This window comes from Pseudonaja textilis, chromosome Z, assembly GCF_049901715.1.
Source record: "Pseudonaja textilis isolate UNSWEBS1 chromosome Z, rPseTex1.2, whole genome shotgun sequence".
Taxonomy (NCBI): Eukaryota; Metazoa; Chordata; class Lepidosauria; order Squamata; family Elapidae; genus Pseudonaja; species Pseudonaja textilis.
Genome location: NC_142008.1, coordinates 82,054,515 through 82,072,677, shown reverse-complemented (window position 1 = coordinate 82,072,677; position 18,163 = coordinate 82,054,515). Strand labels below are relative to the sequence as shown.

Below are 18,163 nucleotides of genomic sequence, written 5' to 3'. Positions count from 1 at the left end.
GTGTTTTTAGTGATGAAAAGGAAATGAGGCTTTGTTAAACTCTGGACTTGGAATGCTTTCCTTAACTTGCTGGTCTCAAGAATAAGAGTACTTCAGAATTGGGAGTAATCCTAGTCACCATACACAAATGCTGGGTTTTCATGACTGGAGACTTTAATATATGGCAGGCGTGAATTTGGTAAAGACAGGAAAACACAACCCATCCTCTTTCTAGTTCAGAACATACATTTTGCCATTTTTATGATGTTGACTCATTTTCTTCTAAAGGCAGCTTGATTGTTAGGAAAACAGATGCAGCTGCAGTACTTAAGCTGAAACACGTAATAATACAAATTTAGAACATTTAAAATATGAAATCTTGTTCTTGAAATTATTAATGCTAAGATATGTCAAAAATCTTAAATGTTACCCAATAAGAATAAATCATTTCCCTGTAACAGGGGTGTGCAACTTGTGATTCAGGAGCCACATGCAGCTCTTTCAGCCCTCTGTTGGGGCTCCCTGTTGGCTGATGTCACAACTGGCTGGCCACACCAACCCAGTCACACTGATTGTTAAATTATTGGCTCCTGGTGTTTTCTTTTCTGTGGGAAATGGGTCCATATGGCTGTTTGAGTGTTTAAGGTTGCAGATCCCTGCCCTATAGTATTTCTTAATGGAGCTTCTGCAACATGTGGACCCTTTTGTACCCATAACATCTTCTTTGGCATCCACCAAGCCCTATTTTCAACTGCTCATTTTAGATAGTTTTAAACACATCATCTGTACTAAAAACAATAACCAAAAAAATCTGCCTCAATGCCATCCCAAGAGAGTCTGTGGACCTCACATGATGGACGCTCACATTATTCTTAGCTATTGAATAGAGCTGTAGTTCTGAGATTTCTTTACAAAAATGCCAGATACCTAAACAACAACAACAAAATTATAAGCTCTGTGTGTGGGGGGGCGGGGGGCGGGGGGGGGGTTCTGTTAGGAGACTGTGGTGGAAAGCTTTTTTTTTTTTTAATAGTGTATTGTATTATTTTTTAGGCAAGTAAAATGTGTGTAATGTTTCTCTGTGTGTGCATATGCATAATTTTCACCTGGATTTATTTGTATGCAGGTATGTATGGTATTTCCTTTGGGTTTTGTTGCATTTGTGACTGGGTAAAGTGAGTAGATAGTCTACCTGCATATTTTTCTGATGATCACCAGGGAATTTGGGTAAAAAAGAAATATACTTGGCTGTAAGGCAAACATGCTGAATTTCTGGACAAAAATGTGTAAACCTGAACTTTGACAGCTTTATGGAAACTGTGAGGAAAAATTAATATTCACAAGAGTCTTATCAAAATATTTCATTCTGGAAACTTTTAAAAGCAATTTGAAACCTTAACAAAGTAATTAAATTAAAATATATGAATATGTAATTTTAATTGGATTAGCCCCCACTGTTGTCATAAAGCAACAATTCTGAGAAATTTTATTTAATCCTTGAGTGGATGGACTGGCTCACAGAGCGTACTTTATTGCTTTTTACTTTTGTGTTGCATTTTTTAGAGGTTTTTTGGTGCTCTTACATTTTGGTGCTCCTAGATCAGTGCATACTTGGCCATAGTGTAGCCCTGTTATAAATGGATGTAGCAATCATTGTAATTAACAACTAACCTCACTAGAGCTACTTGACCTATTTTTGGAGTTTTGACAGCCATACACATACAAACACACACACACGCAGTTATGACTAGTTACAACATTCCACACTATCATGTGCCTGAGGTTTTATATGTTTTTTGCCAGTTTCCAACAATTCCTTCTGGTTTATGGTTAAAAATGCCCGTTGGGAAAATGAACATAACAACCACAGTGGTCACTTAATGACCACAAGGCTCACTTAATGACCATGGTGTTTGCCTAACCCAGGAGTCTGCAACCTTAAACACTTAAAGAGCCATTTTTCTCTTTCTTTTAAACAGGTATCTCTCTCTGTGTGTGTGTGTGTGTGTGTGTGTGTGTGTGTCTTTCTTTCTCCCCCCATCTCTCTCTTTTTCTTTCTCCCTCTCTCTTTCTCATCTTTTTCCCTCCCTCCCCCATCTCTCTCTGTTTCTCATCTCTCTCTCATCTTTCTCTTTCTTTCTCCCTTTCTCTCTGTTTCTTATCTCACTGTCTCATCTCTTTTTATTTTTTTCTCTTTGCTCTCTGTTTCTCATCTCTTTTTCTCTCTCATCTCTTTCCCTCTTGCCTCCATGATGAGAGCAGCTTGGCATGGAGTAAAGTTGCAAGTCTCCCCATATTCTTCTCACCATGAACAGCCTTGTCCCCTCCTCCTCCTCATTTGTGAAGCACACTCAGTTTAAAGGTGCTGCAAGAGGCTGCTCGCGATGAGAAGAATATGGGGAGATGCATGACTTTTCTCTGCATTGAGACAGCTGCTCACTCTCTCCCGCTCTTGCTCTCTCTCGCCTCCATGGCGAGAGCAGCAGTGTCTGTTGAATATTCAATTATGCCTCATTAATACACATGTATGTTATATGTAGAGTGGAGTTCTGACATCAGACTCCAGTCATTGGTCCAGCCACTGGCAGGAATAATAAAGCGCCATCAGTGGCTGAAATGTTGGACAGCAACAGCTATAAAAGCCAGCGCCTGTTGCGGTTCACCACTTGTTTTGTTCTGAACCTCTAATAAAGAATTTTCCTGCATCCTACGGTCCTGCCTCTTCCTTCAGTGCCTCATTTTACAGTGTCAGTGTCTCAGCACAGAAAAAAGTCAGCGGAGCAGCAGTTCAAGGCAGCAGTCAGCTGGCTGGGTGGGAGGGGACCACAGGTTTATGGGGCCGGCTGCAAAACAAGGCCATGGCTGGCAGTCGACCACCTTTCCCAGCCCCGCTTCCTCAAGGGGAAAGCATGGCATGGGTGGGAAAAGCAAGCTGTTGAGCCCTGACTCGCCATACCTGGGGGAAGGATTTAGCGGCAGTGAGATGGCAACAGTGGCAGTGGGATAATGGAGCGGCAGCCAGAAAGGCAACAGCAGGGAGTCCTCCGGCACCGTGGCTTCCCGGACTAGCTCCCCGCCCACCGCCCATCAGCTGTTCACCCCTGTGGCCACCCACATGGTGCATCAGGGCTTCCAGGCTCTGCTCCCCACAGCCACCTATCAGCTGTCCCTGACTCCATTGAGGGGTGCCTTGCTCAAAGACTCTCTCACTCTCCCAGCAAGAGCAGTGGCAGAGAGAGAAAAGCAGCTGCTGGCCCGGAGACCACATGGTGCCACTCGGTGTGTTCTCTGACAATCTGTTTTCTCTCCCCTGCTGCTCTTGCTGGGAGAGCAAGAGTCTCTTTTGCGGCATAGCAAAATTTAGCTTTGGGTCCTGTAAAGTGGAACCCCATTGGGAAACAGCTCTGAATGGCAGAGAGAAAAGAGGATTCAACCTGGCGCGGGTGGCCTTTTCCTGAGGGGAGTGGGACTTGCAGGATCCAAAGCTAAATTTCGCTGTGCCACAAAAGATGCCCTCGCTTTCCCAGCAAGAGCAACAGGGGAGAGAAGCAGCCACTGACCTAGAAACCACATAGAACCACTCCATGTGTTCTCCAGTGACTAGTTTTTGGTGGTGGTGGTAAAATGCAAGCAGTGGGGGGGAAGGCAGGCAGCAGCAGTAAAAGACAAGCAATGGGGGGAAGGTGGGCGGTGGCAGCAGTAAAAGGCAAGCGATGGGGGGAAGGCGGGGCAATGGTGGCGGTTAAAAGGCAAGTGGTAGTGGGGAAGGCAGGTGGTGGCGTAAAAGGCTAGTGGTGGGAGGAAAGGCTAGGGGCAGGTAGGCAACTAGGGCTTGCTTGCAGAGCCTCACTCACTGATCACGAAGGGAGGCAGCAATGGCGGGTGGGCAAAGATGGTGGGTGGGTGAGGCAAGCAGCAATGGTGGGCAACCTCGGCAAGGGCAGCCAGGCAGCCCGGGAGTCAGGATTCAACTGGGGCTGGCGGTGGCAGGTAGGTGAGCGAGGCTTTCTTGCAGATCCTTACTCACCCATCTGCAGCAGAAGGCAGGCAGTAATGGCATAGATGGGCAAAGGCAAGGCAGGCAGCAATGACAGATGAGCAGGCGAGATAAGGAGTGACTAGGTGGGGTGGGGTGGAGCCAGCCAGTGGCGCGATTTGCCGGTTCTCTGACCTGCACAAACTCGTAACAAGCAGTTTGCCCAAATCGGACTGAACCGGCTGAATCCCACCCCTGGATATAGCTAGTTAGCTGTATAGATCTAAGAGGACTATGAGTTCTGTAACTTTCTGCGGACCCCTTTTGCATTGCAGTACCATAGCCAGACCATGCAGTTCTGTATTTTGCTTGATAGCTGTTTCTTCATTTATTTTTTTCAAAGTAAAAAGGTAGGACATGAAAATAGTGTTGGATGAATTCTCTTTTTTTCTTTGAGACTTATGTGAATGATGGGGGCACTTCAGGCATCATTTCCTTCTCCTTTTGTACTTTTTACCTTTCTTCCTGTTTAGATAGTGTTAATCTGTTTATTATATTTTTGTAGGTTTTTTTGAAGATGATAATAATGGTGAAAAAAATATTTCAAGAATTTTAATTTCATAATGAGCTTGATCTCAGTAGCGAATCTTCTTGTATTTGTTCCATCCTGCCATAGATAGATTTAATCTCCATAGAGCCCATTAAGATCCATCTCATATTGGCCTTTCAAGTCTTCTCATATGCATCCATTGCCATTTTACTGCTAGATATGTCCTCTGTTTTCTTCTACTTTTCTCAGCACTACAGTCTTTTCCAGACAGGTAGCATAAAATGTCCAATTGTTCATTTTCTTAGCGATTTTTAGGGGTCTTTTCCAATATCAACGTTCAGAAGAGTCAGTATTCTTTCTTTCCTGCTTCTTCAATGTTCATCTACTGTCACAGGGAATGTCATGACTTCTACAATTTCAATTTTTGTTGATATGAAGATATCAATACATTTGAATATCTTTTCAAAGGCCTTCATGGCTCCTTCACCACTTCAATATTTTCATTGCTGATTCTAAGGCTGGTTGTTCTACCTCTTGACATTAGCTTGGTCTTCTTTATATTTAATTTTAATCCATTATTTCATCTTGCTTCTTAATTTTTATTACTAAAGCTTGTGAATCCTTTGCACTCTCAGTTCTCAGGGTAGTATCATCAGTATGGCATAGGTTATTGTGGTTTCTTTCCCCAATTTAAAGCAATGTTTATCTTGTTCCAATCCACCTTCCTTTAATATATATTTAGCACGTAGGTTGAATAAATAAATATACAGCATTTTTGAACTCCTTTACCAACTTGAAAACAGTCTGTTTTACTGTCTGAATTATGCGTTCTTGACCTGTTTTGTCTTGTGTTTTCTTCATGAGGATATATCCAGGAATTTCCATTTTTCTAGACATATTACAAAACTTGATATGATTAATAAAATTTCGGGTCTTTTAATTATCAATTAGGCACATATGCAGTGACGTTAGTAGAAGTCTGTTTTTTCTAATTAGCCAGGATGCATCAGCAATAATATTTCAAGTTCCTCAGTTTTTCCCAGCTTGAACGCTCTTTTTTTTCATACGGGGTTCTAATCTGCCTTGGATGATCCTATCTGTTAATTCTCTAGCATGTGAAATTAAGAGCAGATGCAGTAGTTCTTAACATGTTTCAAAAGAATATCTCTATTAATTGCATTATTCTGGGAAGCACCCATTGTCACTATCAACTTCTTCTGTTCTAAAGTAAACTTTAAGATTTCATGGTGGAACAAGAAAGTATGAAGTTGTGATTTTCATTTCAATTTAAAGTAGGCTGCAACCTATGTTATGTTATACAAAATTTGTATGTATATATATATGTATGTATGTATTTATGTATATAATATATATAATATATATATAATTTATATAATATATATAATTCCTTGTGATAATAATAATGAAAAACAGCTGGAGACGGTGAACAATATGGAAGAGCTTTATTATTAAGCTTTTGAAAAGGGAATTCTGCTCATGGCAGAATTCAGGAGGGCTGGGATTTATATACAGGTTCAAATATACAGTCTCTGCCCCTTTCCTAGTTTCTATCCAAACTACATATCTCCCCACACCACACCCATATTATTGTAGTGTACTACCTGTTTCCTTGTCTTTGGAAACTACCCCCGTTTCATGGCTTTGTCTTCTTCCTGTTATGTCCATCTAAATACACATAACAAGTTACAAAACATAATATGTTTGTTAGATACAGTTATATAACTGTCCAGTAATCATTTTACAGGTCATATTTTGGATGAACATGGAATCTCTTCTGTTCTTCATTTTCACTGGTGTACCTTACAATATATAATTTCCACATATAACAATCCAGCCTCTCTTTTTGATACCATTTTACACCTGGAAATGATCCTAATTTATCTCCCTTAACATAAGCCAAACCTCTTGCTGGCTTAATCTCTTTCCTTCTATATCCTTTCTCTTCAGCTTAGTCACCTTACAACAGTGTATAAAGAACTTACATACATGCATACATTGCTTTATACGTGTGTCTCTCCTGTGTATCCAAAAACAATCTACCACCATTAGAAAGACTATCATTCATCATATCATAATATAACTCTATTTACTTGTTTATGTTCCTGGAGTTTGCTACTGCCATACCTGTTGTCATATAGCATATTGCATAGGTTACCCCTATTGCATTTACAAATGCATCAGCCAAAAAATATAAACTACCATTCAGGTATAACACTTGTTCCATTGCATTTATCTCTTCTATTTCAGTACAAGAAAACATATCCTCAGTAGGTAAAGGATTATATATCCTTATCCTGTTTCTTTTCCCAGACACTTATATTTTGCACAATCATAAGCTAGTGAAATTGCAAGATTCTAATTGGAGCCTAGGATCTTGAAGGTATCCAACTGTACATTTACCTCTCCATATAAATGGAAGGTCTCCACACAAAAACATAAGCTTCAATTGAGTACTTCTTAATTCAATATATTGACAAAAATAGTCCTAGGAAGGACTAAGTATATAATTCAACACACTGATTATATAAAGCTGTCAGTCTTCGTAACACATCCCTGTGTGACTACATCTCATTTGCGATTACACTTTGGATATCTACCTAAACGTAATCCATCATCCAAGGTGGATCTTATCTCAGTTGTGGATTCAATTAGTGTCACTGGTATTTGCATTTGATAATATTCACTGTCAGGTTCAGTATGGAAACATAGCTGCTGCCATGTCATTGGATAACTAGACAATACATCAGAAGCCTCCATTCCTATCCCACATAAGGTACTAACCACTATCACTATCAATTTCATATCATTAAATGGACTAGGCCCCCTCCCACCTGACATCTCTAGTTTATATGTCAAAATTTACAACTGGTCATTGGGGACTTACATCCACTTCTTCTTTCTTCCATCTTGTACCACAGCTATAGTCTACTATCTTTTTCTCAATAAAATTAACAACACAATATAAAAGTTTATTACTCTCAGCCAAATAAGCAACTCAATCTCCCAATGTTCCATAAACTAAGTATATATGCAACTTTATAATGTAAGTTGAAAAGGATTATATGTGCCTTGCTTCACTGTCTATTCAGAGGGTCATTTATCCAGACTGCTGTTTCAGTGGTCAACAGGATTCAGCAAAAGCTGTCCCAGGCTTGGCTATTTGCTCAGCTTTTTTATCCAATCATCAGGTTGGAACTTCTGGACAGCAAATTCTCTGTAGACAGCAAATTGAGCTAGCAATCTTTTTTTTCCTGAAGTGAGATAAGAAAAGGAGAACCCAGATATACAGTTCTTTACAAAAACATCTTTAGTGTGTTATTATGGAATTTCCAGGTATGATATTCCAAACAACACTTCATATGGGATAAGGGCAAACATTTCATCCAGAGAACCTGGAGCTCCAGTATCAACCTTTTTACTGATCTTTTTAAAGGTTTTGCATTCTCTCCACGTAGCCACTCAGTCTATATCTATGTGTTATTGCCAATTAATCCTCAATTGCTCCTTTCTCTTTTGCACCAGTTGGACAGTGAAGTGTATGCCCCTATTACTGTCAATAGATTCAACCAAATCATATCTAAGTATTATATTATTCGTACAGTCATTGGAGCACTTGCTTTTGCACACAGAAACACTATAACCCATTCATTCAAAATTACCAGAAAAACTTCAATATTCCACTGCTGGCATTTCAGTGTAATCTATTTGTATTCTCCGGAATGGCCAAATGATCAAATTCCTTCCTTCTACCATCTGCTTCTGCATAATTCTCTTCTTTATTTGTATACAATATATAAATCCTCCCCATTTGCATGGCTATCATTTACATGTCTCTACAAATATATTCTCTTCATATATATTAATGTATTAATGCTAGTTCCCAAATAAATTTACTCATGTATTCTCTCTATTATATTCCTCATAGTAAATATATTTACTCTTAGTATTCCATTCCTTCATCCATTTCCTGAACCTCCTTCTTATTCGTCAATAGGGGCTGTCTAACTATCCCCTCAATCCTTTCCAGATTTATCGTCTTACTTCCATGACTAATTTGATTTAACCTCAAATTCCACATATTATAATTTTGTTCTTTGAAACTCTAAGGCCCTACTGTCCTAAGAAATTCAACAACTCATTTATGCTTTGTTTCAACATGATAACTGCTTCTATGTAATCTACTTATTTTCAGATCATTCAGATGGAAGTTTTCCTGCTTCCAAAACTTCATCAATGTCTCCATTAACCAATACATTCCTTTTTCTGTCCTCCGCTTGGGACAACACATCAATAAACAAATTAACTCCTTTCTTTATAGGTCTATCTTTCAAACCTTTCCACACTTTAGTATGTAACTCCACATAACCGTGCTCTGACAGATACTCCACTGGATCTAAATTCCTATCTATTAAGAGAACCCAGTTCTCTTGGAATAACTACATAATAACAACATTAGTGAGCCACTGCTTGAATGCACAAGGCCAACCACACACACCACCAGATCCATCAATTTTTATAAAAATGCTACTGGTTTCTTCTTGCCAGTCTATGTTTTAGCTGGCAATCCTCTGGCCATGCCATTCTCCACTCCTCACACAGGAGAACTTTAACTTTCTCTGTATATTAATCTATCATTAACAAGTAGTGTAATGTCCCCACTTGAGGAGAATCGCATATCCACATTCACAGTACAGTTTACCTCTGCCATCCAGGCTTCTAAGTCAGCTAAACTAATGCCTCAAGCTTCAGAGAACTACAAAGCTGCCACTTTAAGGCAGACAATGCACAAGTCCAACTCAAAATACTTTCTAGCTAGCCAGACCAAAGGTCCAGCTCTTCCTTGGGAAGCAATCCATTCCCCAAGGAAATATCCACCAGGCCACCAGCTATCCTTTGCCTTCCCACTTCGGGGTGAAAATTCTCAAAAGCCTTCCCTTATCCGAGTAATACTAGTCTCAAAATAGTGTAAATATTTATCCCTTGGGCTATATATTGTAGTTCCTAATTCCCCCCCCCCGCTCTCTCTCTTTCTCTCTCTTTTTTACAAGCAAACAATATTCCATAGGATGTATTCAAAATGCACACACATGAAAACATAAAAGTTGTAAAAAACAATCCCAGAAATAAAGCAACCATCCAATTCAGGTATTTTGGGTCACTGCTCTGAAATATATTTGAATCAAACCAAAATCAATATCACACTTCAGAGCAGGAAATATCTTACTACTATTAAAGAACAAAATTACATGCAGCATTTATGATCAGCTTTTTAAAATAATGCTAAACAACAGAGGCATAATTTGGGAGAACAGAGATAGCATTCAAACAAGGGAATTGCTACGTATGTGTCTTAAATGAAAAATTAATGCGTAGTCTAATACAGATAAGAATACACTGTATCTTAACTGCTGATAAGAATTATACATCGTATATTCTCAAGATTGGAAATGGTTGAGGCTACACTTTATCCCTTGAAACAAATGGAATTTAATTATTCCTTAATTAATTTCCATTAACATTAAGGATCATAAACATAGCCTTATGTATGCTTAGAGTCTTTCTTTTAGCTTTTCATTCCTTAGAGTTTTGTCCCCTTGTGTTTCGTTTATCATGAGGTTCCATTCTTTCAAAATGGTATCTATTTACTTATTTATAAAAAATACTGAAAGAAAATTAGCTAAAGATACGTTTTCAGCTGTGAGGCTTTGTGATAACTCAGCAGTTTAGATACTGGGCTATCCAGCTGACAATCCAGATTTGAGACCACTGTGCATTAGGATGAGGTCCACTTAGCAGTTCTAAAGCAAATGCAAGTAGATAAATAAGTACCACTTTGGTAGGGAGGAAATAATGCTCCATAATGTTATGCTGGCCACATGACCATGGAAACATCTTCAGACAGTACTGGCTCAATGGCTCTTGAAATAAAGATCAGCCCCTGTAGTGGGCTACCACTAGCAAATTAAAGGGACTCCTCCTTTAATTTATTTTATCCATGTGAGGAATTTAATGTTTAATTTAATTTTTAATCTAGAATAAATAGAATTAGAATTATATAATCTAATTAGGGACCTTTTTTTACAATCCTCTATTGGCATATTTTTCATGAAACAAGAAATGCCTTTCTCAGCTTTCAGCTGTGATACAACTTATTTTAGAACCAGTTTCCAAATATCTTACTTTGTAAATTTCAAAGACAGGTAACAATCATACATGGAGTTTAATTTCATCCTGATTATCACCATCATTTTAATATAAAGATAATAACTTCAATATTATTATAATAATTGTGCTATAAAATAATTGTAAAGAGCGGTGGGAATGAGAGTTCTTTAAAACAGGTTTTTTAAGCTGTTAAGTGGGAGAGTTAGAACTAATTCAGAAACAATAGCAGGTGACTAGACAGGTTTCTATAATAACAATGGACACAAATCAATGTATACACTCCTGATTTATCTGCTTCAAAACATAGATGTTATCCTTTGCTAGGGGAATGAAAAAGCAGAATGGGACCATTAATGATAATAAGATAAAATTAATTATAAAATAGAACTTTTTAATTATTTAGGAATGATGTTCCATTCATCCAGGTGGAGAAATGTCTATTTGGTCCATGAAACACATGTAGCAAAAAAGAAACACCATGGCTATACCTACTTATATTTATTCGTAGGGGGAGCAATATATTGCAATGGCGCTGAAATCATTTAAAGCAAAAGTAATGATACAGGTATTGTATGGTATGCCTTCATATCCTTATTCTAACTTTGTGTCAGCTGAGACTAGACGTGCCTAAATGTGCTTCTAATGTAAATCTAATGTAGGCTTCCACCTTAGAGGGTTTGCACCAGGTTCTAGTGAACATAGCAGGGTATCCATGAAATATTTAAAATTATTTGGTTTGGAAATTACACCACTGCCAAAAGAAGACGTGGTATTCCTCAGGTTTTGATGAGTTCTGGAGAACCGGTAGCAGAAATTTTGAGTAGTTCAGAGAACCAGCAAATATCACCTGTGACTGGCCCCACCCCCATCTATTCTCTGCCTCCTGAGTCCCAGCTGATTGGCTGGGTCTTCTTTTGTTGCCCTGCATAGGAGAACGGAACTGGAAAGCATGTTAGTGGGATGGGGAGGGAATGGGGATTTTGCAGTAACCTTCCCCTGCAACACCCCCCTCAAGCCATGCACACAGAACCGGTAGTAAAAATTTCTGAATCCCTTCACTGGCCAAAAACCTAAATTAACACCATAAAAAGTCTGGATTCAAGGCCCAGAGCCCAGAAATCAAAGTCTGGATTGAAATGATGGCTGCTCCATTGCAAAGATCGGCCAATGCTATTTCTCTTTTGCTCCCCATCTGTTCTATTTTTGTTATTGTTATTTTACTTTAATATTGGCTGTTGTTTTGCTGTATTTAGCAATTCTATATGTAGTTGTTACTTATTTATATTCCTTGGCTGAATCCAAGCTTTCTTTTTTCAACCCACATTTTTCCCCCATAGATGTATGAGACATTTCACAATTCTGCTTTAAGACATAAATATAGAGGCTCACGGCTTGTTAAAGTGAGGTACGTAAAACCATAATTCAGAGACATGCCAGAAATTTCAGGTTCATAATTTTAAAACAATTTGTGTACTTATGTGTATGTATGCAGCTAGTTCAAGGTACATATTTTCTCATGCCTTACTATAATTTTCTTCTTGATTGCGATATAATTTTTCATTTCCCTTTGTAAGATGGTCCTTTTGATAACTTAATATGATTTGTCTGAATCATTCCACTGCTGTGTATTTATTTTGTTTGTCATCCATTCCTGAAGGCTTTGGGAGGCAAAAATAAATTGTCATCAAAATTATTATAAAATAAAATGCATCCTTCACAAAACTAATAATTACCCTCAAATAGATATAATTAACAATATGAAAATATACACAGCATTTTATTAACCTTTAGGTACATAGTGAAATGTATTCAAATATGTGGTAAACTGTTGTGCTGTATCCATACTGCTGTTTTTGTGACCATTAATTTTTGCAGATCCCAATCCTTAGGGATCTCATATGGTGCTGTTAAAATTAAGGGATGTTGAAGATTTTTTGAAAAATAAAACATCATTTGAATTACTTCAGAAACTGAAAAGCTTATATATCTGTTCATAATAATTTATAAAGATAAATTCACAGTATTTTTCAATATGAAATAGGACACTGGTGTGTGTGTGTGTGTGTGTATGAACACATACAGAAATTTATAGAAATTTAAAGATATTTCTTTCCTGGCACTATCTATCTATCTATCTATCTATCTATCTATCTATCTATCTATCTATCTATCTATCTATCTATCTATCTATTCCTAAAGTGGCCTCTTGCATTAATGATAATTTTCAATGAAAGATAATATTTGTAGCTGAACAATGGAGTCCTCATGTTCTCTGAAATTGCTTGCTTGCTTGTAGATGTTTTATTATCCAACTACGTAACATGATTAGTGTTGATGTAACCTAGTACACTAGCTGGGTAAATATGATCACCATTGATAATGTAACCTAATTGGGTAATGAAACTTCTGCAAGAAAGCGAATAAGCTCAGAGAGTACCAAGGTCTCCATTATCATAATTTTGTTAATATGCCATATCCAAACCAACTATTATTATTTGATGATGTTTTTAAGTCATCAAAGATTTAGTTGAGTTATGAACACATGTTATATTAAAATATACCATTCTACATTTAAAACTAAACTGTGTATAAGTTGTGGTGTTCTTTGGATGAACTGCCATATTCATAATCAGAGACAGGCAAATGCATTGATTTCTATTTTTATACAGCAATTTCTGAAAAATCTTGCAAATAAAGCTGCAGGTTAGGTTTAGAATTGCAAATGTTTTTGAACAAGGAAAAAGCAGGGAACTCTTGTGGATCTTGCTTATGCAGGTATGTATACAAGTTATCTCACAGCGAAAGATCTCATCAATACATGGAAGCAGCTTTTGTTTTCATTTCCTTTGTATTTAACAAGGGTAACAAAATAAAACAGACAAATGTAGGAGAGATCCATCTGTCGAGATTCATCTGGATCTAGAGACTATCTTCTGGAGTGTTGGCTATTCCTGCCAGTTTAGTGTCATCTGAAGATTTGATGAGTTTCTCTTCTATTCTCTCATCTATATCATTTAAGAAGATATTGAAGAATACTCAGCCTAAAACAGAATCTTGGCATATTCCACTGCTTACTTCTCTCCATGTAGATATAGTTCCATTAAAGAGTATATGTTGAGTGTGGTTTGTCAGCCAGTTACAAATTCATCTGGTAGTGATGCTGTCTATCTCCATATTTTTCTAGCTGACCAAGAAGTAGTTGCAGTCTACTTTTTCAAATAACGTATTGAAATCCAAGTATAATATGTCCACAGTATTACCTGGTCCATTAGCATTTCCTAGACATTTTGTAAAAGGCTGCAATAAGATTTGTTTGACGTGATTTGTTTTTGACAAACCTGTGCTGGCTTCTGGTTATAACTTTGCTTGCTTCTAGAAATTACTTGAGATCTGTTACTTGATTATCTTTTCCAGGATCTTCTCAGGTAATGATGTCAGGCTGATTGGTCTGTAGTTTTCTGGATTCCCCCCCCCCTCCTTTTTTGAAGATAGATATCATAGTAGTTCCTTTCCAGTTCTCTGGTAATTTCCTACTGCCCCAAGAATTTTGAAGAATGTGGTTCAGTATTTCCAAGATCATGTCTCCCAGCTCCTTCAAAACTCAGAATTGTACATTATATTAAGAATTCAGAAAACGTCTCAGAAGGTGTTAACAGAAACTATTTCTATATTGTTATCAAGAAACTGTATGGTTGTGTCCATATAATTATCTTGAATTAAACTCATTTTAAGGGCATTTTTATGTTTTTATATATTCAGAAATTAAACACTGAAATGTGGCCCTTACAAATATATCAGTATGTTGACTAAAGCTAAGAAATTAACAGATATTGCTATAAAAAATTATTTAATATATTCCATTTTACTTTTTCTTCTTCTTCTAGTTGCCATTATAGAATCTAATGGTAATCACATAACTGCACTGATAATCTGTGATTAATCATTTGGTTGTCTTTCAGTCCTGACTCAGGTGGAGTATTGGCTCAAGTTGTGCTGATCTTTTTCTCCCGTGCTGAAAGTAAAATATCACTCCACATGGCAGTCAATAGAATTTTGCGACATAAGCTACAGACATATCCTGGGGCTGCACATATTGATCTCTCATCTTCCTCTGTTACAGGCAAGTGTTTCGAAACTTTTAGCACTGACTGAGGTGGGTCTTATTGAGGTTTTGTACTGTTTGTTTTGCACTACGCATTGTATATGTATTTTATTCTAACCAGACAACATTAAAAGTTGGTAGCTGAATAAAATAAACAAGCTGAGGTTGTTCAGTTAGGAAAGTTCTGTCCATATATAGGATCACAGTTTTGCATATATACAAATAAATCACCCCCTTGTTATATTAAAGGCTTTGCAGCCAGCCATGATTAAGAAATACATTGATAAATATAGCAGGAATGAGGATGGGAAAACTGTTTTTTCTCTGATTTAGCAAATGTATCATTGTCAAATGGAAGGCTTGGAAATCCTAGTTCCAATCCTCATTCACCCATAGAACTCATGGAGTCATAGTAGCTATCAGAGCAACCTATCACTCCGATTTCTTGTGATGATAAAATGGAAAATAGGATATATATCTAACAATATATATATAAAACAAGAAAAATGTGATTCTGAAGATGATGCAGAAAAGGCTGACGTGGAAAACAGGCAGGAAATTTGGAGCTGCTAGCCCTTGTAGAAACTGAAATTTGAGGAAAGATCTCATGACACGGGGAGGAGAGTTGTGTTGTCTATCATAATTGCCTAAAAGTTTTCTTCATGTGGTAAAAGGCAGATAAAACACTTATTCTCTTGTGAATAAGAAACTGCTTTAATGTTACATTATTTTCATTCCTATTTATAATTGATCTTCATAAACTTAAGAGTTTTTTTATCCAATTTCCCATTATATCACATTTTTCTCTTACCTTTTATAACTTCTTCCATTGTTTTCTTTAAATATAAAAATGACACTGTTCTAATTAATTTTCTTTCTTTAGCCATTTATCCTTCCTGCATTTAATTTACTATATACACTTTGAAATTGTGTAGTACTAAACAACTATAAATAATTGAAAAAATACTATACATGTTTATATGGTTTTTTTTAATTTTTGAAAGCAGAAGTTTCACCTTCCTATCCTATTTTGTCTGTGTTGATAAATGTGTGTGTGCTTCTATGTTGATGAATGTCTCTCTCTGTGTGTGTATTAGGTGGTGACCTCAAAGGAACCATCATAGTCAAAACAATTAGCTGTTATGGTTAGAAGATCATTCAGTGGAAAACCCATGCACTGATTTCACTGAGATTTTTGCTTTTATAACAGTCTTATGGTCTAGCTCTCTGATAAGCTATAACCATTCTGTTGAAAAGCTAAAACAACATCTTAAATAACTTATAAAATATCTTAATCCAAAAATCCTTGCATAGATTTTGAGAAGGTTTGTAAGGCTTCGTCTTTAAATGTATGCCTCAATCACTTAAAAAACACCCCAAACAGATTATCTGCGCTACTGTTATGGATTTTTTAACCTGCTTGGTAACTAACTAAAGGTTGGAAACCTGGTTTTCTTGAATATTTGAACAAGCCACAACAAGTTACTTCCTGAATCAACAAAATATTGGAGGCCTATCTTTTGAGTGGAGCAGTTATCTGTGAAGCAAGTTGGAAGGCCTTGCATTTCCTTGAGAAATAGCAGATTTCACAGGTTGGAACACGAGCAGAAGAAAGTTAATGTTGCATTTTGCTAGAACATTTAAGGACATGGCCCTGTTATAAGCATAATAATTGATTGGTACCTAGAGAGTACATATCTATTATTATAAACAAAAAAACCCTTAAAATAGATTTGAAATTTTTGGTGTTGAATATTCACAAAGGTGATAATAAGAACTGTACAGTTTAATTGTCAGGAAACAGAATTACAGGTATTCCTCAACTTATCATCACATTTGGGATAAGAATTTCAGATCAACAGAGTTGGAAGGGACCTTGTAGGTCATCTAGTGACCCCACCGCCCAAGCAGGAGACCCTACACTATTTCTGACAAATGACAGTCCAATCTCTTCTTGAAATCCTCCAGTGATGAAGCTCCCACAACTTCCGAGGGCAAACTGTTCCATTGGTCGATTGTTCTCACTGTCAGAAAGTTTCTCCTTATTTCCAGGTTAAATCTCTCCTTGTTCAGTTTCCATCCACTATTCCTTGTTTGGGTTTATTTTCATGGTCATGATATGCACTGGAGATGGTGTTTAATTTCGTTGTACGAGGTGCAATGACAATAAACTAAACTAAACTAAATAAGGACTGACTGGGCAGAGAGGGGAGGGGCCAGCTAGGGCCACGATTTGCTGGTTCTCTGAACTGTGCAGAAATCATAACTGTTTCTGTAGAACTGGTCCGAACTGGTGGAATCCCACCTCTGGATAAAGGTAACTTTAGTGCCCTAAATTATTATTTCTAGTCCCAAAGAAAACAAAGCCAAAGGTTGGGCAGCTGCCAAAATTATTTGTTTGCTTGTTTAGGAACGGATCAATGAGGTTGCTTTAATTTAGAATTCAGTGGAAAGAGGTTTTCTTTTCTGCTGCTTATCAGATCATGCTGATAACTATCTGACCTGAATTACTGAGGACTGTATCATAACCTTATTTCACAAAGCATGTGCTTGGCATCTCTTATCTCTCTGCTGAAATAGTGGAAGGGGAAAGTGCAGTTCTCAATGGAATGCTGGCAATCCATCTGGTTGCTCTAGATTGGCTGCTTTAGTTGAATGCAGAACAGGCTGTTTGGCATACTTCAATCCAATGGAGCTTCATAGTTAATATAAATTAAAGAATTCATGAAATAGAATAGATCACAGGTTTCATAATTTAAGAATAATAGTTTTTCTGAAGGTGGAAAGATAGAAAATCAGAACTGTAATTTTTGCATCTATTCATTTGAGCTAAGATCATGGCCTAGTTATATATCCTAGAGCTTGTTTAACTTCAAAGCTCAGAAGAGTCTAGCTACTACCTTTTTGGGTACTATTATTTGACTTTATAATACAGACAGATTTTTCCTCTTATCTAGCAAGTCATATGAATGTCTCATAAAGTATGTTATTGGACTATATCTATCTGTCTGTGTATCTGTCTGTCCGTCTATCTATGATATCAGATTTTGTTATGCTAAATCAAACCAGATTTATTGATTTAGCTTAATATTTTGTTTATAACCATAGTTTATGGTTTAAAGTGTTTTGTTCTAGAAAAATGTGATTTACTAAATAAACATATTTAAAGAATGGGTTATAATTATGTGTGAACACAGCCCTTAAATTTGAAATGACTTGCTGAATTACTTAAACAGCAAAACAAAACAAAACAAAATCTCAACCCCCTTTAGCAAAAGTGTAAAAGTAGTTTTAACTGTTACTTTATTTTCTAAAATGTCTTTGTCATTTCCTCACAGTTTAGTTTGATGATATCTATCACAGTGTAATT

The 18,163-nt window shown here is 37.1% G+C and overlaps 1 protein-coding gene across 1 annotated transcript in view; it reads left to right on the top strand.

Moving 5' to 3' along the window:
• The window catches only part of LOC113448795 (transmembrane protease serine 11C-like), a 57,953-nt gene that overhangs the window by 15,907 nt on the left and 23,883 nt on the right, over window positions 1–18,163 (top strand). Inside the window, exons 3-4 of the mRNA XM_026719589.2 lie at window positions 12,029–12,096; window positions 14,651–14,811. Of these exons, the coding sequence (XP_026575374.2) occupies window positions 12,029–12,096; window positions 14,651–14,811 (229 nt within the window). The remainder of the gene's footprint in view (window positions 1–12,028; window positions 12,097–14,650; window positions 14,812–18,163) is intronic.